We start from the raw sequence: 23380 nt of genomic DNA, 5'->3' as shown, positions 1-23380 counted from the left end.
GCCTCTCTCATATTTTTAAGTGGGAGAACTTGCACAATTGGTGGCTGACTAAATACTTTTTTGCCCCACTGTATTTGATCCTGTCTCCCTCAATACTATTTAATATCTAAATGCTTGATTCATCATATTATAACAAATGTGCTGTTGTAGCTACTGACAGTGAGTTTGATTCCATTTTTTCCATCTACCAAAGAGAAATAATATCTCTTAGTGGCAGGTGGATCACACGTTGATTCTAACACTTTGCATATGACTGGGTAGGATGAGCATTTTATAAGCACTTGTGTGGTTTTTGTTTATTTAAGGAAATACATCAGTTCCCCTTGTATTTTAAATTTGAGTGAAGATCCTAAATTGGCCCCCACTCTTCACTTTGAGAAAGGCTAATCTGTGTTATCCCCACATGAGCACAGTCAGATATAATACAGGCTTTCACTCAGGAGCAGGAAGGCTAAAGGCTGTTTAATGTTTGATCTAACTGTGTCAGACATTTGCGTTCTCACGTGCATGGACAATATCTTGAAAACTGATAACAGAGCTGCAGTGCATGTGTAAAAGTGGTTAGAAAGCAGTGCATTAACACAGGTTTTGTCTCTTTGCGTAGCTGCTCAGTCCATCCAGACTCCTCTCCATATGCAACAGTGATGCCGGCTCTCTCCAAGTGATTCCTTCATCATCAACATCTGCATCCACGATCCACCAGCTCAACAGCAACATCTGCCAGCTGTGCATCCAACTCGAGGCCTTCGCCTGCTGTGCTCAGGCCCAGGGCCGCGATTTCCGTCCCGTGTTGACGACCTCGCTGTATCCTGTGCTGGAGAAAGCTGGTGAGGAGACGCTGCTGGTTAGCCAGGCGGCACTGAGCTCCATGTGGGACATCAGTAAGGTCTGTGGATACGCTTCCCTCAAGGAACTGATCAATGAGAACTCTGACTACCTGCTTAATGACATATCACTCAACCTTCAGAGACTCAGCCAGCATCCACAGGTAGTTATGACGTGTTTTTGTTTTTAACCCAAAATGGACACAGAAATAACTGTTGGAGGGTTTACCCGATTTCCTCCTTGATCTGCTTAAGCCTGTGCTGCCCTGAGCTTGTACTGTATTTCATTATAATCCTGTCTTGTTGGCCAGGCTCCAGCGGTGTTGACAGTTCTGTTGACTCACTCTGACTGCAGCCTGCTGGTCGGGGACATCGTTCAGGATCTGGATGTCAGCTACGAGCGCACAGCTGCTCTTTTCTGCACGCGCTCATGAAGGCACTGGGTAAGATTTCAACAGTGATGTCAGCTTGAGTCTCACGTATACTGGGAGTCAAAGAGGACAAGGAAGAAAATGTGACTCATTGCATGCTCTGCCACATTTTTTATGTTGCTTAACTTTGTTTTCTGCAGTGCCTTTCAAAGTTTCTATCAGGGAGTACACTTCAGGATGTATAATTTGCTCGTTATGAAATTATCAGTATCTTTGGAAACATTTAATACATCGTGATGGTTTAATTGCTGAGTCGTTTTCTGTTGTAGAATTAATATTCATAATAATATTCATACAGAAGTTTTACAAACCCTCACAGTAAAAATGTATGAATTAAATGTTACTGATGGGCTCTTTTCAAAAACATCAGCGTCTGTGTCACACTGATTTTGATCAACTGACTTATTTTATTGTAACCAAACCTATGCTCATATTGTTGTCTTGTTTTTCCTTTAGTGAGGTGGTTTCCTTCCACTTGTAGCAGGACCAGTACATCTGCCAGCTCCAATCAAAGCTCCAGTGACCAGGAAGACCTCAGCATTCGCCAATTCCTGCTGAATTACCGCAAACAGAAAGAACTGGCAGAGGGCATTGGAATAGAGGATGATGACACTGAAGACCGAGGTAATAGGTCTGTCTAAGGGCCAGTGGAATATAAGCTATAGGTTGTAGTGGTGGTTATATTAGATTCAGAGTGTAGAGGAGATGGATCATTGTAATTAAGAGTCATAGAAATCTGAACCTCACTGCTAAACTGGCGGTCTAACTGTACATGTGCTGCCATTGCAGAAGTCCCTCCCACTGAGTGTGAGGATGTGGAAGATATTGGTAGTCCTGATGTGAAAGCAGAGCTTCCCTCCCACCTCAGCATCACTAAGGATGTTAAGGAGCGCTGCATTCATCTGCTGTCTGATCCCAGCCTCAGGCTCCGACTCAAGGTACTGTATCAGTAGTTTTATGTAGAGTCAACTGTAGGGATGAGTATTGATAAGATTTTCACGATTCCGATTCCATTTTCGATTCTGTTTAACGATTCGATTCTTTATCGATTCTTTTTAAAAAAAGGAGAACACTAAGGTCGAATAGCTTTTTTTTTTATATCTTCTCTTTGAACAAGATAGAAATTTAGGAGTAACATGGCCTTACAAACCCAACAGTGAGATCTTAAGAGATCCAGCCTACGGCTCTTCAATGAGGTGTCACAGGGTCCCCAGGAAAAAAAATTGTAAATGTAAAATAATAAAATAAATATTCTTCTGTAGCAATAACAAAGTATAACATAAATTATTCTGTAGCAATTACACAAGAATATCCAGTAATGTCCCTGCCTACAATTAAACACATTCACTTACCGAAAATCGGGGCATCTGCTGGCAAATGGGTGCAAGCCTTTGACCACAAACTTAGTCACTGCTTGGTGACATTCGTCTATCCTGGCCTGAAAGGAGACGCTACCGGTAGACTGCAGCGAGAACTGCCAGCATCTGAGCCAGCCAGACTGTCTCTCTCATCATGGTCACCTAAATGCACAGTAATGGCAGGTTTTGTAATAAGGCAGATCGCGCTAACATAATATGCACTGTTAGTTGACCTGCCGCATTAATGGGAGAGGACGTGCAAACGTTACCGCTGCTGCTGGGTTGAGATTCACGAGTCCGGAGCGGAATTAAAAACATGACATTCATTTAAGGTTATCGTGTGTTTTGTGAGCAAATGCTTTTGCATATTCGTAGTGTTTAGAATAGAATTAGAATTCAAGAATAGAATTCAACTTTATTGTCATTGCACATGCACAGGTACAGGGCAACGAAATGCAGTTTGCATCCATCCAGAAGTGCTTTAGTGATATAGATATATTACAATATATATTAGCAATAATATAGATATGTGAGTATATTACAGAAATGGGTCTATTATGGTATGTTATAATGTACACGGTATGAAGTATGTTGTGAATATTCTATAACTATAAGTATGTACAGGCTGTAGTGAGTACAAGCTATGTACAGGATATGAACAGGATATAAATATGAAAAACTATACAGAATATGAAATAAATAACTTTACAGAATCTGAGATATACAGTTATACAGAAATGGGAACTATGCAAGTTGTAAACAGTTGTAGGATTAAAGATTATCGAATGTACAGAATGATTATTTACACAGAGCTATACAGTAGTGCAGTTAAGATAAGTGAGGGTGTAGATAGTTTCTACAGAGGCTATATAAAGTGCTAGTGGTTGTGAGTGGTGGTTCAGTCCATGTTATTATTGTGTGTTTGGGGGTACAGTTGTCCATTGTGGGTGTGTGTATGTTCAGTCCATGAGTTTAACGTGGGTCAGATGTCAGGAGGCAGAGTTCAGGAGTCTGACAGCTGTGGGGAAGAAGCTGTTCCGGTACCTGGTGGTCTTAGTCCGGAGGCTCCTGTAGCGCCTCCCAGAGGGCAGGAGGGTGAAGAGTCCATGCGATGGGTGACTGGGGTCTTTGATGATTTTCCCAGCCCTTTTCAGACACAGCTTCCTGTAGATGTCTTTTATGGCAGGAAGTGGTGCTCCGGCGATGCGCTGGGCAGTTTTCACGACCCTCTGCAACGCCTTCCGGTCCGAGGCAGAGCAGTTCCCGTACCAGACTGTTATACAGTTGGTCAGGATGCTCTCGATGGTGCAGCGATAGAAGTTCACCAAGTTTCCTCCCTTAAATTAAATATCTACTTTGCAAGTATGTCCAAAACACTAAATCATTGGTTAATGAGAGATATCACAATTTTTGGATGCAATCTATTATCCAAATCAGAGGGTGTCTCAAAGATGGTTTATCCAGCTTACTCATTATACATTACCCCAAAAAGTCTTAAAAAGATTAACTCCATAATCTATCAATTCATTTGGCGCAATAAAACACATTACATTAAAAAAAATCACAACTCGTCAAAGATTACCCCAAAGGTGGTATAAAGACAATTGATTTTCTATCAATGGTTGGAGTATTTAAAATTAACTGGATAAAAGCCTTCCTCTTGAAACCTGACTCCATATGGTTCCATATCCCTAAAAATATTTTCAAAAAGGTGGGAGGGTTGGATTTTCTCCTGAAATGTGATTTTGATATATTGAAGTTGCCTGTGAAACTGTCAGAATATCATAAGCAGGTCTTGTCTTATTGGAAGATGGTTTTTGCCCATATCTTCACGCCACATTGCTCCACCTTGTGGAATAACAGGACCATTACAAGTAATAGGAAGTCATTGTTCATTAAAGAGTGGTATGAAAAAAACATCTTTATAACAGATTTACTTGATGAAAAGGGGCAGTTTCTCCCAGTGGGTGTTTTCAATGCAAAGTTTAACATTCAGTGTTCCCTTAGAGAATATAACAAGGTCTGTAAGGCGATCCCCTTACCTCTGTTAAGTTTGATACAAGGCTATTTATATTACTCTAAGGGACAAATTAGTTTATCTCCTTTACAGGTAAATCAGATTCCTTTAACTAATAAAAAGTGTAATAATAAAATCATAAACAATATATTTAAAAATGAATTATTTCACGATTTTAACAGTAACACAAAATTAAAAGGGAGTAATGTTAAAATAACGAACAAATATACACACTTTTTAAAAATGGCCTATCCCCCCCAAAGTCAAAGAAATGCAATTTAAAATAATTAATGAATATTGCCCAGCAGCTGAAATGCTTAAAAAAGGTTTGGGTTTGAGGTGGAGCCATGTGGATTTTGTTTACAAAATGAAGAAAGTATTGATCATTTGTTTTTTTTTCCCTGCTCAGTAACGACTGACTTCTGGCAGGATTTGGTAGACTGGTTGAGTGTAAGAATAGATGGGATGACCCCACTGACTCTAACACAGGTTTTATACAATAATGGCGATCCGTCTAAGGAACTTGCCATGCTCCACAATATGGTAATAATTATGGGCAAATACCACATTCATAAGTGTAAATGGCAAAACAAAAGACCTTTCCTAAGTGCATTGAAGATTGAATTGAAGTCTTTTTTGTCATCTTTAGAATTACTGAAGGATTCATGTAAAGATGCTGCTTTGATATGTGAAAATGGGACCCAGTTTCTATCCTTTTAATGAATATGTTTCGTTTGGTGTACCAAGTAAGCCGCATGTATGTTAAAGTGTTCACGGAAAGGATATTGTTAAATGTCATAAGAATGGCCTTCACACATATTTATATTGTTTTTTGTTTTTCTGTTAGTCTTCTTCTATTTCGTTTGGTTTCGTACTCAACATTTCAAGATGTTGTTGCACCAATGTTGTCTCCCAATGAGAGATTGTAAATGTGTGCAAAATATAACTAAATTAAAAAAAACAAAACAAAACCAAATGACGGCTCACGGAGGACGGCGGGGGGGGTGGCAAGATGGCGGAATAAGCGGTTGTACAATCTGCAGGTCTGATTAGGAAACGTGATTTTGATGTCCTGAAAAGTACTTTACCGACAAGCAGTTACTCCAAAAGGAAGTAGAAGGCAAGCGAACCCCCCTCTGGAAGTTACTTTGAAAGACCCTAAAAAAAAAAAAAAAAAAGACGAGTCACGTGGCCGCGTGACCCGCTGTCCACTTCCTTATCTGATCATGTGATTATCAGAGCTAGCGAACGGAGCAGCTGGACAGACTATTCTTCACTATTTCAGCTTGAAGGTAATGGCAGCTTTATTAGTCCTTTTCTCAACATGAACGCATTGAGACGGCTACCAAAGGCACCGTTTGTCCTTTTTACATGGCTGACAGCACGGAAATGACTTTCTGTTGTTTTTGCAACACAGGGAAAAAGAAATTAGAAATCCTGGGTGAAATTAATAGTTTTTAAACCAAACAGTATACCTTGCTAGTATAGTTAATATTGCTTTTTTTTTTTTGCATGAGCTAGTTTAAATGTAAGATGACAGTGTTATTGTTGGCTATTGTGGCATAAAGTTATCTCTCTAATAGCCTTTGGTCATCTAATAATAAGTAAGTGGTGTTATTATGGGAAAACTAAAGCCCCTATGGAGAGAGGTTAAATTCAAAAACCTATGGTAATAAGTTATGATTCACATCAGACAAAGGAATTTTAATTTACACAAAAATATACACCGATTTCAACAAAAAGGTCCCTCTTTACACACAATTTTTAATGTGTAACTTTACAAATGTGATCATTTTTACTTTCAAAAAGCTTCCTCTGAGTGTAAATGTCTACAGATATTTGACATGATGATGTCACATGTGTGAGGTTTCGAGACACTTTTTGCCTGTGGACTATGTTCTCTATGCTTATCTTCAGCTAGATTAACAAATGTACATCATGGTAAAAAAATTGTCTTAAAAATATTTTTCAGACTCACCGATTCTTCATGGATTTAATGGACGCTGCATTTATTTTTTCGAACCAAGCTCAATTTTTCCGATGTTTTGCATCCAAATAAACAGATTTGACCAATTAGATCGCTGCCTTTGGCAACAAGCACGCTCATAGCTCAAATCGGGCACCCCCAGCTGCCTCCTCTGGCGACTGGGGCAGATGTTGAGACCTGGCTATCCTCACCCTGGGCTGCAACCCCCTCCTCTCCTGCTCACCCTGGCCTTACTGATAAAACTGTAGTTAGGAGGGGTCGTCTCGATGAGAACAGCTCCACTGTTACTTTGGTCCAACCAAGTTTCAGTTAAAAACATAAAATCAAGGCTGTGCTCAGTGATTAAATCATTAATTAAAAATGTTTTCCCAGCTAAAGATCTAACGTTTAATAAAGCCAACTTAAGTGTTTTAGAGGTATTATTTGCCCCCTCGTGTTTGGGAGCAGTCTGTGGCACACAAGGTATGTTTAATATATTTAAAGATCTTTTAGAGTGCAGCTCTCTGTGTTTTGACCAGGCCACATGTCTCCTTCTGTCACCTAAAAGTACAGAAATTTTAAAACCTTCTAGTAAACAGGGTCCCACCTTCTCCTGGGAAAAGTCACCACTGCCATAATCCTCGCAGCCCGGACCCTCCACACATCACACATCAGACTGCGGAGACAGGGCATGAAGGTGGTAAAGAGGAACTAAGGGGGATGAGGCTGGGCAATGTAACTTCGATTGCTCTGTTGAGGGCGGGGCTCGATGGCGAACCTTTGGCTGCTCTGGTGGGGGGGTTTATGGGGGACAAAAAGGGATTGGGACGGGGGGTAGATCTGAGCCCAGCATTGACCCGCTCCATCATCTCCTCAGTGAATTTCAAGTGTGGGGAGGAGGGAGAAAGGGAGGGGGAGGAGGGTGATGGCGTGTCAGGGGTTTGGGGGACTAGGGAAGGTCGTGGTCCCTGGTCCTGGTCGTGGTGTTGTTGAGAGAGTTTGAGGCAAATAGGGACCCCTCTTCTTGCCTCTGATGCCTCTCCTTTCTGAAGCTCTTCGGGGGTGGGGGCAGATGCGGCTCCTCTTCAAGGTTTCTGTTGGGCTTTGTCTGTTCTTGGAGTACTGTTTGTTCCTCTATATGACATGACTCCTCCTATAGGCTAATTGCTAACTGCAACAACAATACGTCATTCAAGTGGAACAGCGAAGCGCAAGTACGAAAGCTAAGGGGGTTGTCACATGATTCCGAAGGCATTGTGGGCTCAGCCAATCAGAGCCAGCGGATTTCGTTACATGGGTATTTTGCCGTCACACGGGCAGAAATATTGCCGTTCAGTGCCTTCGTAACTTGAATTTTTCGTTAAATGGAGTATTCGTAAGTCGGGGTTCCACTGTAATTTCCCACTGCACATCTGCTGATCTCTCACAGCACACCCAGTGGTTTTCAACATCTGATCTAGACAATAATCAATAATCAAGTGCACCCAAAGCAACTTTGTGTCAGGGGTGATACGCTCAGTATGGACAGTTGGCATTCCTAATGGAGTGGTTGCAAAAGTAATGCAGTTTCTTGTGATTGAGTCATGCAGTAATGAACCTGTAAGTGTTAGTTCTTTTGTCTGGTTAAGTAGCATGATGGTAAGTGGACTGGTTCTTGTATAGCACTTTTCTACTCTGCGCACTCAAAACACTTCACACAACTTGTCTCAGTCACACAAGTTCTTTCTGTGTTTACTATCTACCATCCACACACATTCATACTCCAGGGATATTTGATGTGCAGACTGAAGCAGCCAGGCATTAAATCACCAACCCTCTGATTAGTAGATGAGCTGAACTACATCCACCCGTGATGTTATGCTGGTATGTTGGTAAGATTATGTTTGGGCATTAGTTTAATAGCAGCGACCAACCTCCAAACCGTTTTCAGTGAGGTTGGTTCAAGCAAAAAGAATTCCATTTGGAGAACAGAGTTACCTGCCAAAGCATGAATCTGGTGCAGTGGTTGCAAAGCAGACAGTTTCACTTACAAAGGATATAACTTTCTTTACACTTTTTACTTAAATATGTGGAAGCTGCAACAATTTCTTTTCTCTCTGAAAAATCACTGAGCAGTAAACCCCGTGAGAGAATCATGTTTGTTTTTTATAGGTGAATATTCTGTATTTGTTTCCAGCTTTGTCTCTTACATACAGAGATTTCTCTGGACTGTGTGTGTTTCAAAGACACTGACTTCCTCTAATGTTATTTTCAAAAATGTTATTTCAAGTTTCTTGAACGGTTGGTCCATGCGGTCTTTCACAACAGTCATGAGCCCTTCCCCATTTTTGTCCCAAGTCAGCCTCTCAGTGGTACACTTTTTACACCCAGTCATGTACTAAATAATCAGATTTATTTAGGATTTTCCACCTCTTTGTTTTTAAATTGCACCACTTTTACAAGCTTGTGTTGCCCTTGTTTCACTTTTCTGTTATCCCACCTAAAACCTATTCCAACTTCTAAAAAATGTCAATTACAGTCATATTATTACAGTCACAATATTTTTGCAGATTTAAATACAGACATATTTGCATAATTCTACAGTTTCAGTACCACCTTTACACTTTAAACATATAACTATAAACCAAGAATCCATAAATTTTTTTCACAAACTAATTTTAATGTTCTTTTTGAACAGGAACAATGTCAGTGGTGACGCTTGAAAAGTGTCGAGAGAACATTCGAAAACAGTTGGACAATGTAGTGGACTTCTGGCTCAAATACTCTCTTGACAGAGTACATGGGTACTGCCTTTACACTGGAATATGTTTGTACTGCTATATTGTCCAAATCCTTGTAATGAGTTCTTTTGCTTTCTATTTTAGAGGCTTCTTCACGTGTATTGGAAAGGATGGGAAGATCTATGATGAGCTGAAATATGTCTGGCTGCAGGGTAGACAGGTGAACCTCGACAGTGATTGTAATAATCTGCTGTGACATTAGGTTGTTCAGTGTGAAGATTTTGCTATATATGTGTCTCACAGGTGTGGATGTATTGTCGCTTGTACCGAACCATGGATCGCTTCCACAAGCCTGAAATCCTTGAAGCAGCAACAGTTGGTGAGTGTGAATGTAATGCTTGACTATACAGCTCTGTATCATGAGCATTGTGTTTTTCTCAGAAGTGACAGCGTCCAGTCGCTGTTACCGAGAGCAGCACATAATAAAGGTTTCTTGCATCTTTTTTAATATGCATTTACTGTGTATTTATATCACAAACGATAAATGTTAATCATTGACTTGACTGACTTGAAAGGTACTTTGTGAGCCTTGCACAGCCTAAGCTTTATGATATCCTGCATATCCTGAGAATCCTGAGCTTCCTGCATCTTCTTAGAGTCCTGAGATTTTAGTGAACCCCAAGTCTAGGCCAGCCAAACATTCTACGCTGCCACGGATCCCCAGCACTTCAAAGTCTCGAGTGCATGAGGGTCTCAGTCTTCACAGGGGGTCACTTGCTGGGCCTCCTGAGGAGATCCATCTCCTCCATCATCACTAGCCCCCAGACAAATAACTAGCGGTATCCTGTCGCCTACGCCTCTCCCAGCCTTTAGAGTTTCCTTCATTACTGGCCTCCAGAGGGTTTCCATGGCCTTTGTTGTTGACATTCAGCAAAGCCACCTGTGGTATACCATGGCCTTTGTCACTGGCCTCCAGCAAAGGCACCAGAGGTACTCTGTACTCTCTGTCGCCACCAGCCTCCAAAAGGTTTTCTTCACCTCAGGTGCTGCTGACCTCCAGCCAAACCTCCTGAGGTGCTCCTCCATTGTCACTGGCTGCCTCCTTGGACACCAGAGTGATTTCATCGCTGGTCTCTTGGACATTCAATTCAGTTCAGTTCAATTCAATTTTATTTATATAGCGCAAAATCACCGCAACAACAACGCCTCAAGATGTTTAATATTGTAAGGTGAGGACCCTACAATAGTACAGAGAAACCCCTTATGAGCAAGCAATTAGGCAGAAGTGGGAAAGGAAAAACTCCCTTTTAGGAGCAGAACCGGGCTCAGGAAGGGGCAGTCTTCTGCTGTAACCGGTTGGGGGTGAAGGGAGGAAGACAAGACATGAGACATGCTGTGGAAGAGAGCCAAAGATTAATAATAACTCGTAATTAAATGCAGAGGGGGTGTATAAACAAATGGTGAATAAAAAGGAATGAGAGAAGGAGAAATTCCCAGTGCATCATGAGAAGCCCCCTGCAGCCAAAGTCTATTGCAGAATAAGTAAGGGAGGATTCAGGGTCACCTGATCCAGCCCTAACTATAAGCTTTGTCAAAAAGGAATGCTTTAAGCCTAATCTTAAAAGTAGTGAGGGTATCTGTCTCCCAAATCCAAGCTTGGAGCCTGTTCAACAGATGAGGGGCCTGAAAGCTGAAGGCTCTGCCTCCCATTGTACTTTTTAATATCCTGGGAACCATAAGCAGCCTAGCAGTGTGAGAGCGAAGTGCTCTATTTGGGGTGATATGATACCATGAGGGTGTAAGTCTGTCTGAGTGATTTCCTTTCTTTTATCTTTTGATGCTTTTTCTGGGATAAAGCTTTCATTTCTTTATACAAGTTAGTGATGTTGCCACAGTAGAGAATTTCAAAGGAAAAACTGTCTATAAATTGTCAAATTAGTCCAGAATAATGTTCCTCAACGTAAAATGGCAAAAAATATCTCATCATCTATAGTTCATTATCAACACAAAAGTCAGCTAATGTTGAGAAATCTCTGTTCCCAAGTTGAATGTCTGTGATATTTGGACCCTCAGGTGACACTGCAGTAAAACTAGGCATGATTCTGTCACAGAAATCACTGCATAGGATCGGGAACACTTCCTGATTAAAGTTAAAGATTGAAGTTTAAAGCTCTATAACACAAAGAGGAAGCTACCTTCTTCTCTTGGCCAAAGATTATTTGAAGTGAAATGAACTGAGGAAACGTGGAAAACTGTTCATTTCAGATCCGTTGAAATTCTTTTTGGAAAACACATCCTCTGACCTGATGAAGTGAGAGACCATCTGGCTTGTTATTGTCACTATTTGCAGGCTAAGGACTCGAATGCTGACTCAGGAGACAAGCTGTTTAATGAGTTTTAAAAATCCATAAAAGTAAATACAAAGTCTAAAGCGCAAAGCAACACAAAATACACAGGGACACAGAGAGAATCACAAAGGGCTAGAAAACTGAGTAAACAGAGCTACAACCCAGATCTAATTCACTAAAATACAGAACCCAAGAGGAGTCAAAATAGAAACTAGAATTAAAGAATATAAAACAAGCTAAACACACTTTATGAAATTCTACAAGAAAATCCACAGATCCCGGGATCATGACAGTGTAGTGTAGCAGATGTATGATGATGCCACCGTTTAGGACTTTGTGAAAGGACAAAATTAAACTGATTCAGCACACTAGCATGAGCATAAATGCACTACAGGTATGTTGGTAAATAAAGGTATGTTGCACATATAGTGCGTGACAGGCAGAAATTTCTCTGTGACTCTACTGATCGTGTGCTTAGAGCTTGTTCCTGTGATGTCATGATTGTCAAGCCATTGGTAGTATATTGATATCAGCCAATTCTTCTGCCAGTGGTACATGCCTTACAGGGGCTGTCTTTACATGATGGTTTCTCTTTTTGCTCCTCTTCTTTCTTGGATTTCAGCTGTCTGAGATATTCACTAAGCACATGGTCAGTTGGGGGTCTTTGTGATATACTCTTGGATCTTTGTTGTTATAGTCTGAATAGCAGGCTCAGGGTGCTGGACTTAAAAACCTTCCATGCATGGAAAGGAGTTTTCTTGTCTTGATGTCAGTGTCTTCTGTCTCCTCCCTTGGCCAGCTGATGATCCCAACAGGGTATCTGATGACCGTTACTGCGTAGTTGTTGATAGCCCGGATCTTGTTCTTCCTGTTCAGCTGACTCCTCAGAACACCTTACTCTCTGCATGTATTTGGTGGTTGTGGCTTTCCTAGCGGCTTCTTCATGGGTCCCATTTGCCTGTGGGATTCCAAGGTAGCTATCTTCGATGTCTGCAGTGTTGCCTTCTGGTAGTACATTCCCCCCCCAGTTCTTTGTTACCATCCAACTACACATTTCCAATCCTAATAACATTGTGATGTCATTGCTGTAGATGACATGTGTCAAAGTCAAGGCCCGCGGGCCACATCCGGCCCGGCTTACATTTATATCCGGCCTGCGAGATAATTTTATATAGATTTATTATTATTGTTATGCATGGCCCGGCGATATGAGGCGCTAATAATATACAAACAACAGATCCCATAATGCAGCGCTGCAGCCTCCTTGCTGAACGCTAGGCTAACTGGGAACATTCCCGCGTCAATCAAGTCAAACTTCTGTTATTGCGCAGCTAGCCCCTCACAATGGTGGAGAGAAAAGTTGATTCTGAAAGCAGAGCCTTTCAGCGCCAGTGGGTGACTGAGTATAGGTTAAACAGACATTGCTGGTAAACCCATGTGTCTTATTAGTGGAGCTAATGTGGCTGTAATTAAGGAATTTAATTTAAGACAGCACTACGAGACAAAACATCAGGATTAGCTGAAAAACCTAAATGCATAAACTACAGAAGGTAGAAGAGCTAAAGAAGAATCTGACATTTCAGCAGACGTTTTTCACCAGAGCAAAATCACAAAGTGAAGCTGTTGTGAAAGCAAGTTTTATTGTAGCAGAGGAGATAGCCAAATCAGCCCGGTGTCGTGCCAAAGTAGGTATCCCCGACAGAATTTGTTTCCCCTGCGTTGGGAGCAAACGCCGGGCTCTCCAAATCACGGACAAACAGTATCCCACATTCTTGATTTTTAGTTCACAAACACTTCTTGTAATGACTAACTACTCCTGACATTTTGGAGATGTTAGCTCTTTATACAGTAAAGTTACAGTGGGATACAAATAATATCAGGCTAACCCTGCCGTAATTTGTTCCCCCTGTCTATCACGGACAAACAGTATCCAACAGTTGTTTATGTTTTTAAACCCATTTTGCACAGAGAGGCATTTTTAAAAAAAAAATGTATTGATAGAAATGTTGAATATTATTACACAGGAAAAAAACAACTACATGTAAAATAGCATCTTTCTTGTAAAACAAAGGGGGGGCCCAGCAAAAAAAGTTTGGGAACCACTGGTCTAACTGATGGTGATGTGCTGCCACCTGCTGCCAGCTTCAGGTGGCACATAGCCCCATTGATGGCTGATCTGGTGACTAACACCTCCGGTGGCTGAATGGTCCGTGACTCATATCGCTGATCTTCTGCACAATTTCACTCTTGTTGTTTTTGAAGTCTGAGAATAGATGTTCTGAAATCTTAATGAATGATTCTTTTATATTTTCTCTATCAGTGAACAGCTTCCTGTGGGTTCATACCAATGTTCTGTTGTTCTGTCTGAATCATAGGAGGAGCATTCCTGAGAAAGTTTGCTCGTGTGTCCAGTAGCAGCGGTCAGTGGAAATGTGCCTTCTGCCTGACGAGAGATGGTAAAGCGCTCAAAGTTCAGAGAACCATATTCAGTGAGTGTTTCTACATTATGGCTATGGATGAACTGAGCAGGCTAACTGGTGACAAGGATATGCAGGTATATGTAACTGTTAGTGTAATCTTCTTTAGTTATACCATATGTTTGCCACCTTTCTTTGTTGTCTTATCTTAAGCCTATTGACATTTCTGTCTGAGTTCCTAGTTATTATTGATCAGTGCAGTGGAAAGAAGTCTTCCAAAAATTCTATACGGAAAACAACATTTATTTAATTACACTAGTATTTGGCATTTTTTTTCAAGGGTGCCTTTACTTGTGTTAAAGAAATACAGTAAAGGTTCAAGTAAAAAGTCAAAAAGATCAGGCTCTGAAACATAAGAACCTAAAAAGTAGCTCTTTGAAGGACAATTCTGCTACAAGCTACTATGCAAAGTGAACTCAACCCATGTTATTGTGATAATAAAACACTATTAGTACATGACAATACAAGTTTTATTCAAATCTAAATACAACTTCTAATAAATGTAGTTAGTTTTAATCAGTGGAAGAGAATTTTCCAAAACAACTGTTCTGTTGCCTACATTATAGAGGGTGACATTAACTCCACACACTGATTACCCAAATTTCCTTCTGGGTCAACCTTCACGAGCTATCTTTGATCTTTATACCAGACCATATACAGCTGCTGTAAAGGTGGAATTTATTGAATTAATTAAGGGGAAATAAACCGACTTTCCGGCAGTATAAGATTTAATGCCAACAAACATTGTTACAACAAAGAAATAATCTGCCAAACACTAATTTTTTTGTGATTGTTAAGTTTAGTTTTCTTCTGACATTCATTCTGATCATACAATTGGCATAAAAAAACATGCCCACCTCAGAAGCAGGGTGTTTGAGTTTGGGTTATAGCTGTGTTACCATTTCTACAACATTATCTCTTACCCCTCTTATGTGTTTCAGCTGGAAGCTGAGCAGATGATGGAACAGCTAATTTACTGGGTTCAGGTGGACCCTTCAGGCCTGGGCCGGCCCCAACTTCCCGGGGAGGTTCCCATCAACAGTTTGTCAGTTCCCATGATGCTCATGTGCCTGGTGCAACAGTTAACCGAAGGCCGTGGGCAGGAAGTTGCTCAAAAGTACAAAGAACTGGGAAACTGGTGTGTAGAGCAGATCCTACAGCACATCCAGGTTTGGACACAGACAACACTCTGCTGCTTTTTCTGTCACAGTTGTATATTTTATCAAGTACCTTCTATTCATAAATACAGTTATTTTTCCTTCTCATCTTCTGCATCTTTTAATGCAGAGAGCTGGCACAGCTATCTTAGAGAACGTGTCAGTGGATGGATCTGAACTGCCGGGTTGCCAGGGCCGACTGCAGAATCCAGGTAAATGCTCCACAGCCTGCTGACCCAGATGGCTATGAGCAAAGTCCGTCCCTGTGGAAGCAGATATTACACTCTTGTCCTCTCCTTAGTTGCTCACTTTATCATTTTCCATGTTTTTTTGTCCTTCCCACTAATAACTGGTGCTGACTCAGGCCATGCCTTGGAAGCAGGCTGGTTCTTGATGCTGTACGGTGTACAGTCCGGGGACAAGGAAATACACAGAACTGCCATCAGAAACTTTGTGGAGCTCCCTTATCAGTATGGCTGGGACAAAGAACACGGTGGCCTCTTCTACTTCCTGGATGTGGATGGTCACTGCCCCACACAGGTTAACCTGTCATCTCTACACATGATTATGTTTTTATTAGACACAAAATTCTGTTTCAATTTGCATTCAATAGTAGTTTGCATTTATCACTTTATGATCAGCCATGTTGCTTTTGTGTCTGAGCAGCTAGAGTGGAGCATGAAGCTGTGGTGGCCACACTGTGAGGCTCTCGTCGCGTTCCTCATGGCCTACAGTCACACCAGGAAGCCTGAGCTGCTGGAGATATTCTCAGAAGTTTACCAGTACACTTTTAGCCACGTGAGTTGATACGGCACTGGCCACACGGCATAGCAAGAGTACTGTGTGCGTTTGTCATTAAATATTTTGAGTATTTAAAATTTTTGAGAAATAAGTAATTTCCTATTGATATGAAATATCAACGACTACCTGATGTTACAGAGATTAGTTTAAAGACTGGAAGCAGGCAGGAAACAGCAGCTTCCTCTTTTTACCTTTAAGGCTCTACAATTTTTTTGTTGAGTAAAGTTTTAATGGAACAAAACCTAAAAACACACAAAAAGCCATAAAGTCCAAACGAAACAGTAAACAGTCTGGGTGGTTGGGCTGACCTAAATGGTGGAGTTGTAGCAGTTCAGGACATGGAACAAGGCAGTTAAGAGTTATTTTTTTCTGGCTCAGGGTGAGCATGAAGAAAATTCTTTTTTACTCACCCTTGAGGTGGTTGCAAAGACCTGGGGTTTGGTTGATCTCAGCAGGGCTGCAGGCTTAGATGAAGATCAGGGTCAGGCGGAGGCCCTACACAGGCTTGAAAGCAGCCTCTGGTAGTAGCGAGGAGTGCCGCCAATTGGAGACCCGCTTCCTTCTCACAAAGGGGCAGAAGTGGTACAAGTGTTGGCAGGCTCCTCTTCTGCTTCAGCTCACAATTCTGACACCATGGAGGTAAGTGAGATGCAGACTGGCTGTGGTGGTAAAGAGGAGATTTGCTGCTGCATTTAAGTAGCAGCCGGGCCGGAGAGGAGTAGCTACAAGAAGTAACAATCGCTGAACCAATGTGAGCAAATAAACCTGAAAGTGAGATTCCTGAGCCGTGTCGGGTCCTTTAGTGTTACAGTCAGCAAATGGATATGTCTTTATAGTCTTTGACAGGAAGAAGTCTTCTGCTTAGATCAAGGCCATACCTCAGAGGAGTCCAGTAAGGTCAAATAGTTTGAAGGATCATCCAAAAAAGAGCGAGGTACGTATGTGAAGACCAGGGAGCACTGGAGCAGAACTCTACAGCACTGACCCAACTCTCCCACGAACAGTTTCAGAGACAGGAGGTGCCATTATGGAACACCACTGTAGTGGAAGTAATGAAATGAATTCATTTCATTACTTCGATGGCGCGATATGGCAGCCTCGCTTCTGTCAGTCTGCCCAGGGCAGCTGTGGCTACAACTGTAGCTGCCTCCACCAGTGTATGAATGTGAGAGTGAATGAATAGTGGTATTGTAAAGCGCTTTGGGTGCCTTGAAAAGCGCTATATAAATCCAATCCATTATTATTATTATTATTATTATTATTATTATTATAATAAGCAAAGGATTCTAAATCATTACCAGTCGAGGTACTATGACAATCAGCAGTGTTGGGAAGGTTACTTTTAAAATGTATTCCACTACAGATTACAGAATACATGCCCCAAAATGTATTTTGTAATGTATTCCGTTACGTTACTCAATGAGAGTAACATATTCTGAATACTTTGGATTACTAATATATTATCAATTTTTTTACAACTACATGAATGTCCTATTGCCGTGTGATTTATTACTTTTACTGAAGGTTACTCTCCATACCAATACCAACTAGATTTTTAAATCTTAATATAAAATGAGTAACAGTAGGGTGGACATTAGGTAAGGCTGCACTTTTTGCAGCGATCTCGTATAGAAAACTATTCCACATGTATATAAAACAGGTCCGCGGCTCCGAACCGTAAAGGCGTAAAACCATAAAGGGACCTCTGGCTAATACGTTAGGTTCTCTGTCAGGCTCGTAGCCGAAATCTAGTTTTACTTTACTTTGTTGTCTTGGTCAACTTTGCTAGCAAGAGACAGAGAGAGGCGTTGAAAGGCTGCTCCAACTGAACTTATTGTTTCGGAGAAAAACACGAACACATTGTACAGTCGAGTCTTAATAGCTTACTTACAACTGGGCTCGTCAGGCACTCTTTTTGACTGCAGTGGTTATTATTATATTTACATGATTGCATCTCCTGTTTCTGCTCTGTGACAACTCGTACTTTTCCACTCTCTTTTTTTCTCCCTCCCTCGCTCTCAGGAACATAACGGGTATGGCAGTCCATTCTCCCTGCAGCACGGACTACACTGCCCATGAGGCTACATTCTTTAGGTCTATGTCTGTAACACTCTGCCTATTGCCCTCTTATTAAATAATTTTTGAGAATTTTTTTTTCAAAAATATTTCTTCACGTCATTTTGCGGGCCGCAAGTAGAGGTGTCATGGGCCGCAAGATTGAGACACACTCATTAGAGCCTCTTAATGAGTGTTTTGTTTGGGTTTCCACCGGCGTGGAATTACCCCCCAAAAATAGAGAGAGCATAGTCTAATATATGAAACAGAAAAAGAGCCGTGTAATCCTTTTATTTCAACAAAGTAACTGTATTCTGAATACCACCCTTATAAACGGTAACTGTAACGGAATACAGTTACTCATATTTTGTATTTTAAATACGTAACGGCGGTACATGTATTCCGTTACTCCCTGACACTGACAATCGGGCAGCAGCTGAACGCTGGATTCTGTCCTTAAGTAAGGCAGGTGATGAAATGAGGAAGAGTAGGCATGAAGAATGGAGAAACTGGAGCCCAACACCCCCAACCACAGCCTAGCTGGGCGGAGCTTAACCTACTTGAAACAGAGAGTGTTAGAAAATGCAGAAAACAAGATTGACTGGCTATGACTGGCTATGACGAGGTTATGTTGATGTTGTAGATGGAGAGATATGTATAAATACTGTATAAATGAAGATTACGAGTTATATTAAAAATAAATTACATTTATAATAATTCAGTTTGCATTTTTTTGTCTATTTCTAAATTGCAGGTTTTAGGATTATTGTGTTTTTTCATTTGACTCCAGTTACTGAAATCCTCACAAATGCCAGGAGTTACACAGGGTCAGATTCACGAGCAGGAAAAGAAAATGGGATTGGACATGAGCAGAAACTCGTCTCACTGTGATAACCATTTCATTTTACTTTAAAGGCTATATGTGTACTCCTGTTTATTTAAAATGACTATCCTGTTTTTCACAAAGTATCAAATTAGCTCATCTTTCGACACTAGTTTCACCACAGCAGACACAAGTCACATTATTATGGAGTCTAGTATGAATGCAGTCTGATTCTCTGCACACTGAACTTCTCTGTTCCTTTGTCCTTAAAAAACTGTCCCTCACATCTTTCTCTGACTTGATGGAAAATTTCATTATTAGATTAGACCAGATTACAATTAATAATTAACCTCGGATCGCCTTGTTATGGAAGGTTTATTAGGAAATATTTGTTTGCATTCAGCATATTCTGATCCAACAAATATTATTCCAGGGTTATTAAGGTCTCCAGCTGCTCAAAGTTTTATTTTTAAAATCCATTTTAATTTGACTCCAAGATATTGTTTTCCCTGCTTTCAGTCTTTATGCAATACTAAACTAACCATATCCCAGCTTAAATAGTGCTGAACTATGACTTTTCAAGTGTAAAAGGCTAATTTAAGGCTCTTTGACCATTGTTGATTACTTCAAAGAGAGACCTTTAAAGAATGTAACGCTGGGTGATTGTGCGTGTTTCTGTTTCCAGTTTCCTGATGCTGAGAATGGTGAGTGGTTTGGCTATTTGACACAAGAAGGGAAAGTAGCACTGGATTTTAAAGGCGGTCCCTTTAAAGGTAAGAGCATAGTTAAAATCTAGCAACAGCAGGAAGTTCTGAAATGAGGGAAATAAATGACAGGAGAATGTAGAGTAGCTTATAAAATGGGCTTTGTATGTTTTAGTTACCTGCACAACACTCCTTGATCTGCACTCAAATTTCAGTGAAGATGTTGAGTGCTGCGTATTTTAGGCCCCAGGTTGTAAAAAATGAGGGAGAATGTATAAAGTGGAACACATATTTCTGTAATGTTTAATAATTTGACACGGATGTAATGATGGTGCTGGGCATGTCTATTAATTCTGACTGTCTCTGAAAAACAATGGTGTGCTTGGTTTCAACGTAACTTTATTCTTTCATGAGTTATTTACAAGTTTCTGACCACTTATAAAATGTGTTCAATGTGCTGCCCATTGTGTTGGATTGTCAATGCAACCCTCTTCTCCCACTCTTCACACACTGATAGCAACACCACAGGAGAAATGCCAGCACAGGCATCCAGTATCCGTAGTTTCAGGTGCTGCACATCTCATATCTTCACACCATAGACAATTGCCTTCAGATGACCCCAAAGATAAAAGTCTAAGGGGGTCAGATCGGGAGACCTTGGGGGCCATTCAACTGGCCCATGACGACCAATCCACTTTCCAGGAAACTGTTTATCTAGGAATGCTCGGACCTGGCACCCATAATGTGGTGGTGCACCATCTTGCTGGAAAAACTCAGGGAACGTGCCAGCTTCAGTGCATAAAGAGGGAAACACATCATGTAGCAATTTCAAATATCCAGTGGCCTTGAGGTTTCCATTGATGAAGAATGGACCCACTATCGTTGTACCCCATATACCACACCAAACCATCACTTTTGTTGTTCCAACAGTCTTGGAGGGATCCATCCAATGTGGGTTAGTGTCAGACCAATAGCAGTGGTTTTGTTTGTTAACTTCACCATTAACATAAAAGTTTGCCTCATCACTGAACAAAATCTTCTGCGTGAACTGAGGGTCCTGTTCCAATTTTTGTTTTGCCCATTCTGCAAATTCTGTGCGCCGATCTGGGTCATCCTCGTTGAGATGCTGCAGTAGCTGGAGTTTGTAAGGGTGCCATTTGTGAGTAGCTAATATCCACCGAAGGGATGTTCGACTAATGCCACTCTCCAGTGACATGCGGCGAGTGCTACGCTGTGGGCTCTTGCTGAATGAAGCTAGGACAGCCACTGATGTTTCTTCATTAGTGACAGTTTTCTTGCATCCACGTTTTGGCAAATCCAACACTGAACCAGTTTCACAAAACTTAGTAAGCAGTTTGCTAACTGTAGCATGGGAGATGGGTGGTCTCGTAGGTTGTCTTGCATTGAAATCTGCTGCAATGACCCGGTTACTGCCTTCACCAGATATCAACACAATTTCGATCTGCTCCTCACGTGTTAACCTCTTCGACATGTCAATGGCTGTGAACAAAGAGAAACTTGTAAATAACTCATGAAAGAATAAAGTTACGTTGAAACCAAGCACACCATTGTTTTGTGTCACATGGCCCTCTTCCTATTGAAAAAACAAAGGTTGTATCCAAGATGGCCGACTTATAAATGGCCACCATGGTCACCACCCATCTTGAGGAGTTTGCCCCCTCACATATACTAATGTGCCACAAACAGGATTTTAATATCACCAACCATTCCCATTTTATTACGATGTATCCATATAAATGGCCCACCCTGTACAATGATTTGATTCCAAAGGCAGCACAGTGGAATAGTGGTTCGCACTGTTGCCTCACAGCAACAAGGTCCTGAGTTTAATTCCACCATCAGGCCGGGGTCTTTCTGTGTGGCCTTTGCATGTTCTCCCCATGTTTGCGTGGGTTCTCTCCAGGTACTCTGACTTCCTCCCACGGTCCAAAAACATGCAGTTAGTGCGACAGACTAGCAACCTGTCCAGGGTGTAACCCGCCTCTCGCACTGCAAACCTGAATTGGATAAGCAGAAGAGAATGGATGGTTTGGTTCCAATGATCTCTTTAGAGGAAAGGACCACTATAAATAACCACAAGGTTGTTCTGAATCATCACCTTGATGCTGCGCTTCTCCATGCTCCCTGTGAAAGCCATTGCATACAAATTGCATTATTTTCATACTTATCAAACCATTCAGACCTTAGACCTCAACCCAGCTGAATGCTTTGAGAGATACTGGACTAAGATGTTTGGTCTCCACAAATCATCAGATGAAATACCTTGAAAGATTAGTACTAATTCCTCCAACAGAGTTCTAGAAACTTGGAAAATTAATGCCAAGCAGCACTGAAGCTGGCCTAGTAGCACATGGAAACCAAACCAAACAAGTTTTTTTCATTTGTCATCTATCAGCATGAAAGAGTCTTTCTTCTGTGTTTTTAGCTGCATCAATTGTTTTAAAATCCCAACAATCATTTTATTGTGAAATACTTTTCTGTTTTAACATGATGGTAAAGTAGCTGTTTCGTCTGTTCCTCAGGGTTCTTCCACGTGCCTCGTTGCCTGTACATGTGTGAACGCATTCTGGATGACTTGCTGGAAAACAAGGACTGAAGATTCTGACATGAATGATAAAGGGATTCATGTCAGGGATTGAACTTGTGCATTACTTCGAATCACGAATAATCAAATTATAAAGCAAAATTGTCTGATTCTTTGTGCATTCATCCAGGTTTCAGTTAAAATCTTACCTTTGAAGGGGTTTCTAAAATACCCGATGCTAAGGGTGGGAATAAAAAAAGAACACATTAACCTTGAGATATATATTTCCAATCAATCAATCATTCATGTTTCATTGAAGACCTTCAGCTTTAATTCAATGTTTGAAAGTAAATAAATGGTTCATTTGACTGAATCTGGGTAGAGTAGTGACCCAGTTCCAATGGCAGCTCGCGCAGGTGATCTGTAATGCTTCAGATCATAAGCGGTTCCCATAATTCTGGTACAAGTTAATTTTGCTTTCTTCGGTCCAACAATGTTTTTTTCAGTAGCTGTACAGCAGCTATCACCAGTGATGTCACAGTCACAGCAGTGCAGCAACAATACATCACAGGCTCAAGGGGCGTCAGTAACTTTGCCCTTATTTGCATCAGGAACATTTCAGCTGAATAATTTTGATGAAGATAATTTTTCACCACAGTTGAAGTTTTGCAAAAATGTGGATGAGATTTGTATTTAACTCCCCTGTGCAAAACCTGTGCTTCACACTTGGTATTTACACCTCATAATTTACTGAATTTCCCACAAAGCACTCCACAAATGTACAACAGCTGGTAGTACATCCATCCATCCATCCAATTTTCTTCCTCTCATCCAATCCCAGCAGTCACAGGAGAGGGAGGGTAAGCCTAGGACAGGTCACTAATCTTTCACAGGGCTAAGACTTATAGACAGATATGTTTTTATGCTCATATTTTTACAGAAAATATGGATTTTAAACTGGAACCTTCAGGCCTTTTAAAATGTTATTTTACTACTGTTCTATGTGATCTATACACTTCCATGTCAGGAAATAAATTGTATACTGAAATAATAAAGCTGCTGATGCAGATGCTTTCACTCAGCTGAATTATCATTATTATTACTAGTTGAAATGGAATGGAAACAAATGACAGATGATGAGCCAATGTTCCTAG

At 41.0% G+C, this 23380-nt stretch overlaps 2 protein-coding genes across 3 annotated transcripts; both read left to right on the top strand.

Annotated features, from left to right (window-relative positions):
* The first annotated feature begins 557 nt into the window (after positions 1–557).
* LOC120716279 (TELO2-interacting protein 1 homolog) lies at positions 558–2208 on the top strand. Its single transcript, XM_040003749.1, has 4 exons — positions 558–988; positions 1136–1267; positions 1712–1879; positions 2045–2208. The coding sequence occupies exons 2-4, from the start codon at positions 1255–1257 to the stop codon at positions 2206–2208; spliced, it is 345 nt and encodes a 114-aa protein (XP_039859683.1). The 5' UTR covers positions 558–988; positions 1136–1254.
* Positions 2209–5662: 3454 nt separating this feature from the next.
* On the top strand, positions 5663–23303 carry LOC120716276 (renin binding protein). 2 transcript variants are annotated; one of them, XM_040003744.1, is made up of 11 exons: positions 5663–5922; positions 9274–9379; positions 9461–9536; positions 9620–9695; positions 14040–14218; positions 15083–15310; positions 15429–15510; positions 15663–15838; positions 15965–16096; positions 19663–19750; positions 22225–23303. In XM_040003744.1, the coding sequence occupies exons 2-11, from the start codon at positions 9279–9281 to the stop codon at positions 22296–22298; spliced, it is 1212 nt and encodes a 403-aa protein (XP_039859678.1). In that variant the 5' UTR covers positions 5663–5922; positions 9274–9278; the 3' UTR covers positions 22299–23303. The 2 variants fall into 2 exon arrangements, with proteins under 2 accessions (XP_039859678.1, XP_039859679.1); XM_040003745.1 differs by lacking the exon at positions 9274–9379 and having other exon boundaries at positions 5862–5922.
* The last annotated feature ends 77 nt before the right edge of the window (positions 23304–23380 follow it).

The sequence above is a fragment of the Simochromis diagramma genome, unplaced genomic scaffold (genome assembly GCF_900408965.1).
Source record: "Simochromis diagramma unplaced genomic scaffold, fSimDia1.1 OVJJ01000466.1, whole genome shotgun sequence".
NCBI classification, from domain to species: Eukaryota; Metazoa; Chordata; class Actinopteri; order Cichliformes; family Cichlidae; genus Simochromis; species Simochromis diagramma.
This window is presented reverse-complemented; position numbering and strand designations above follow the sequence as displayed.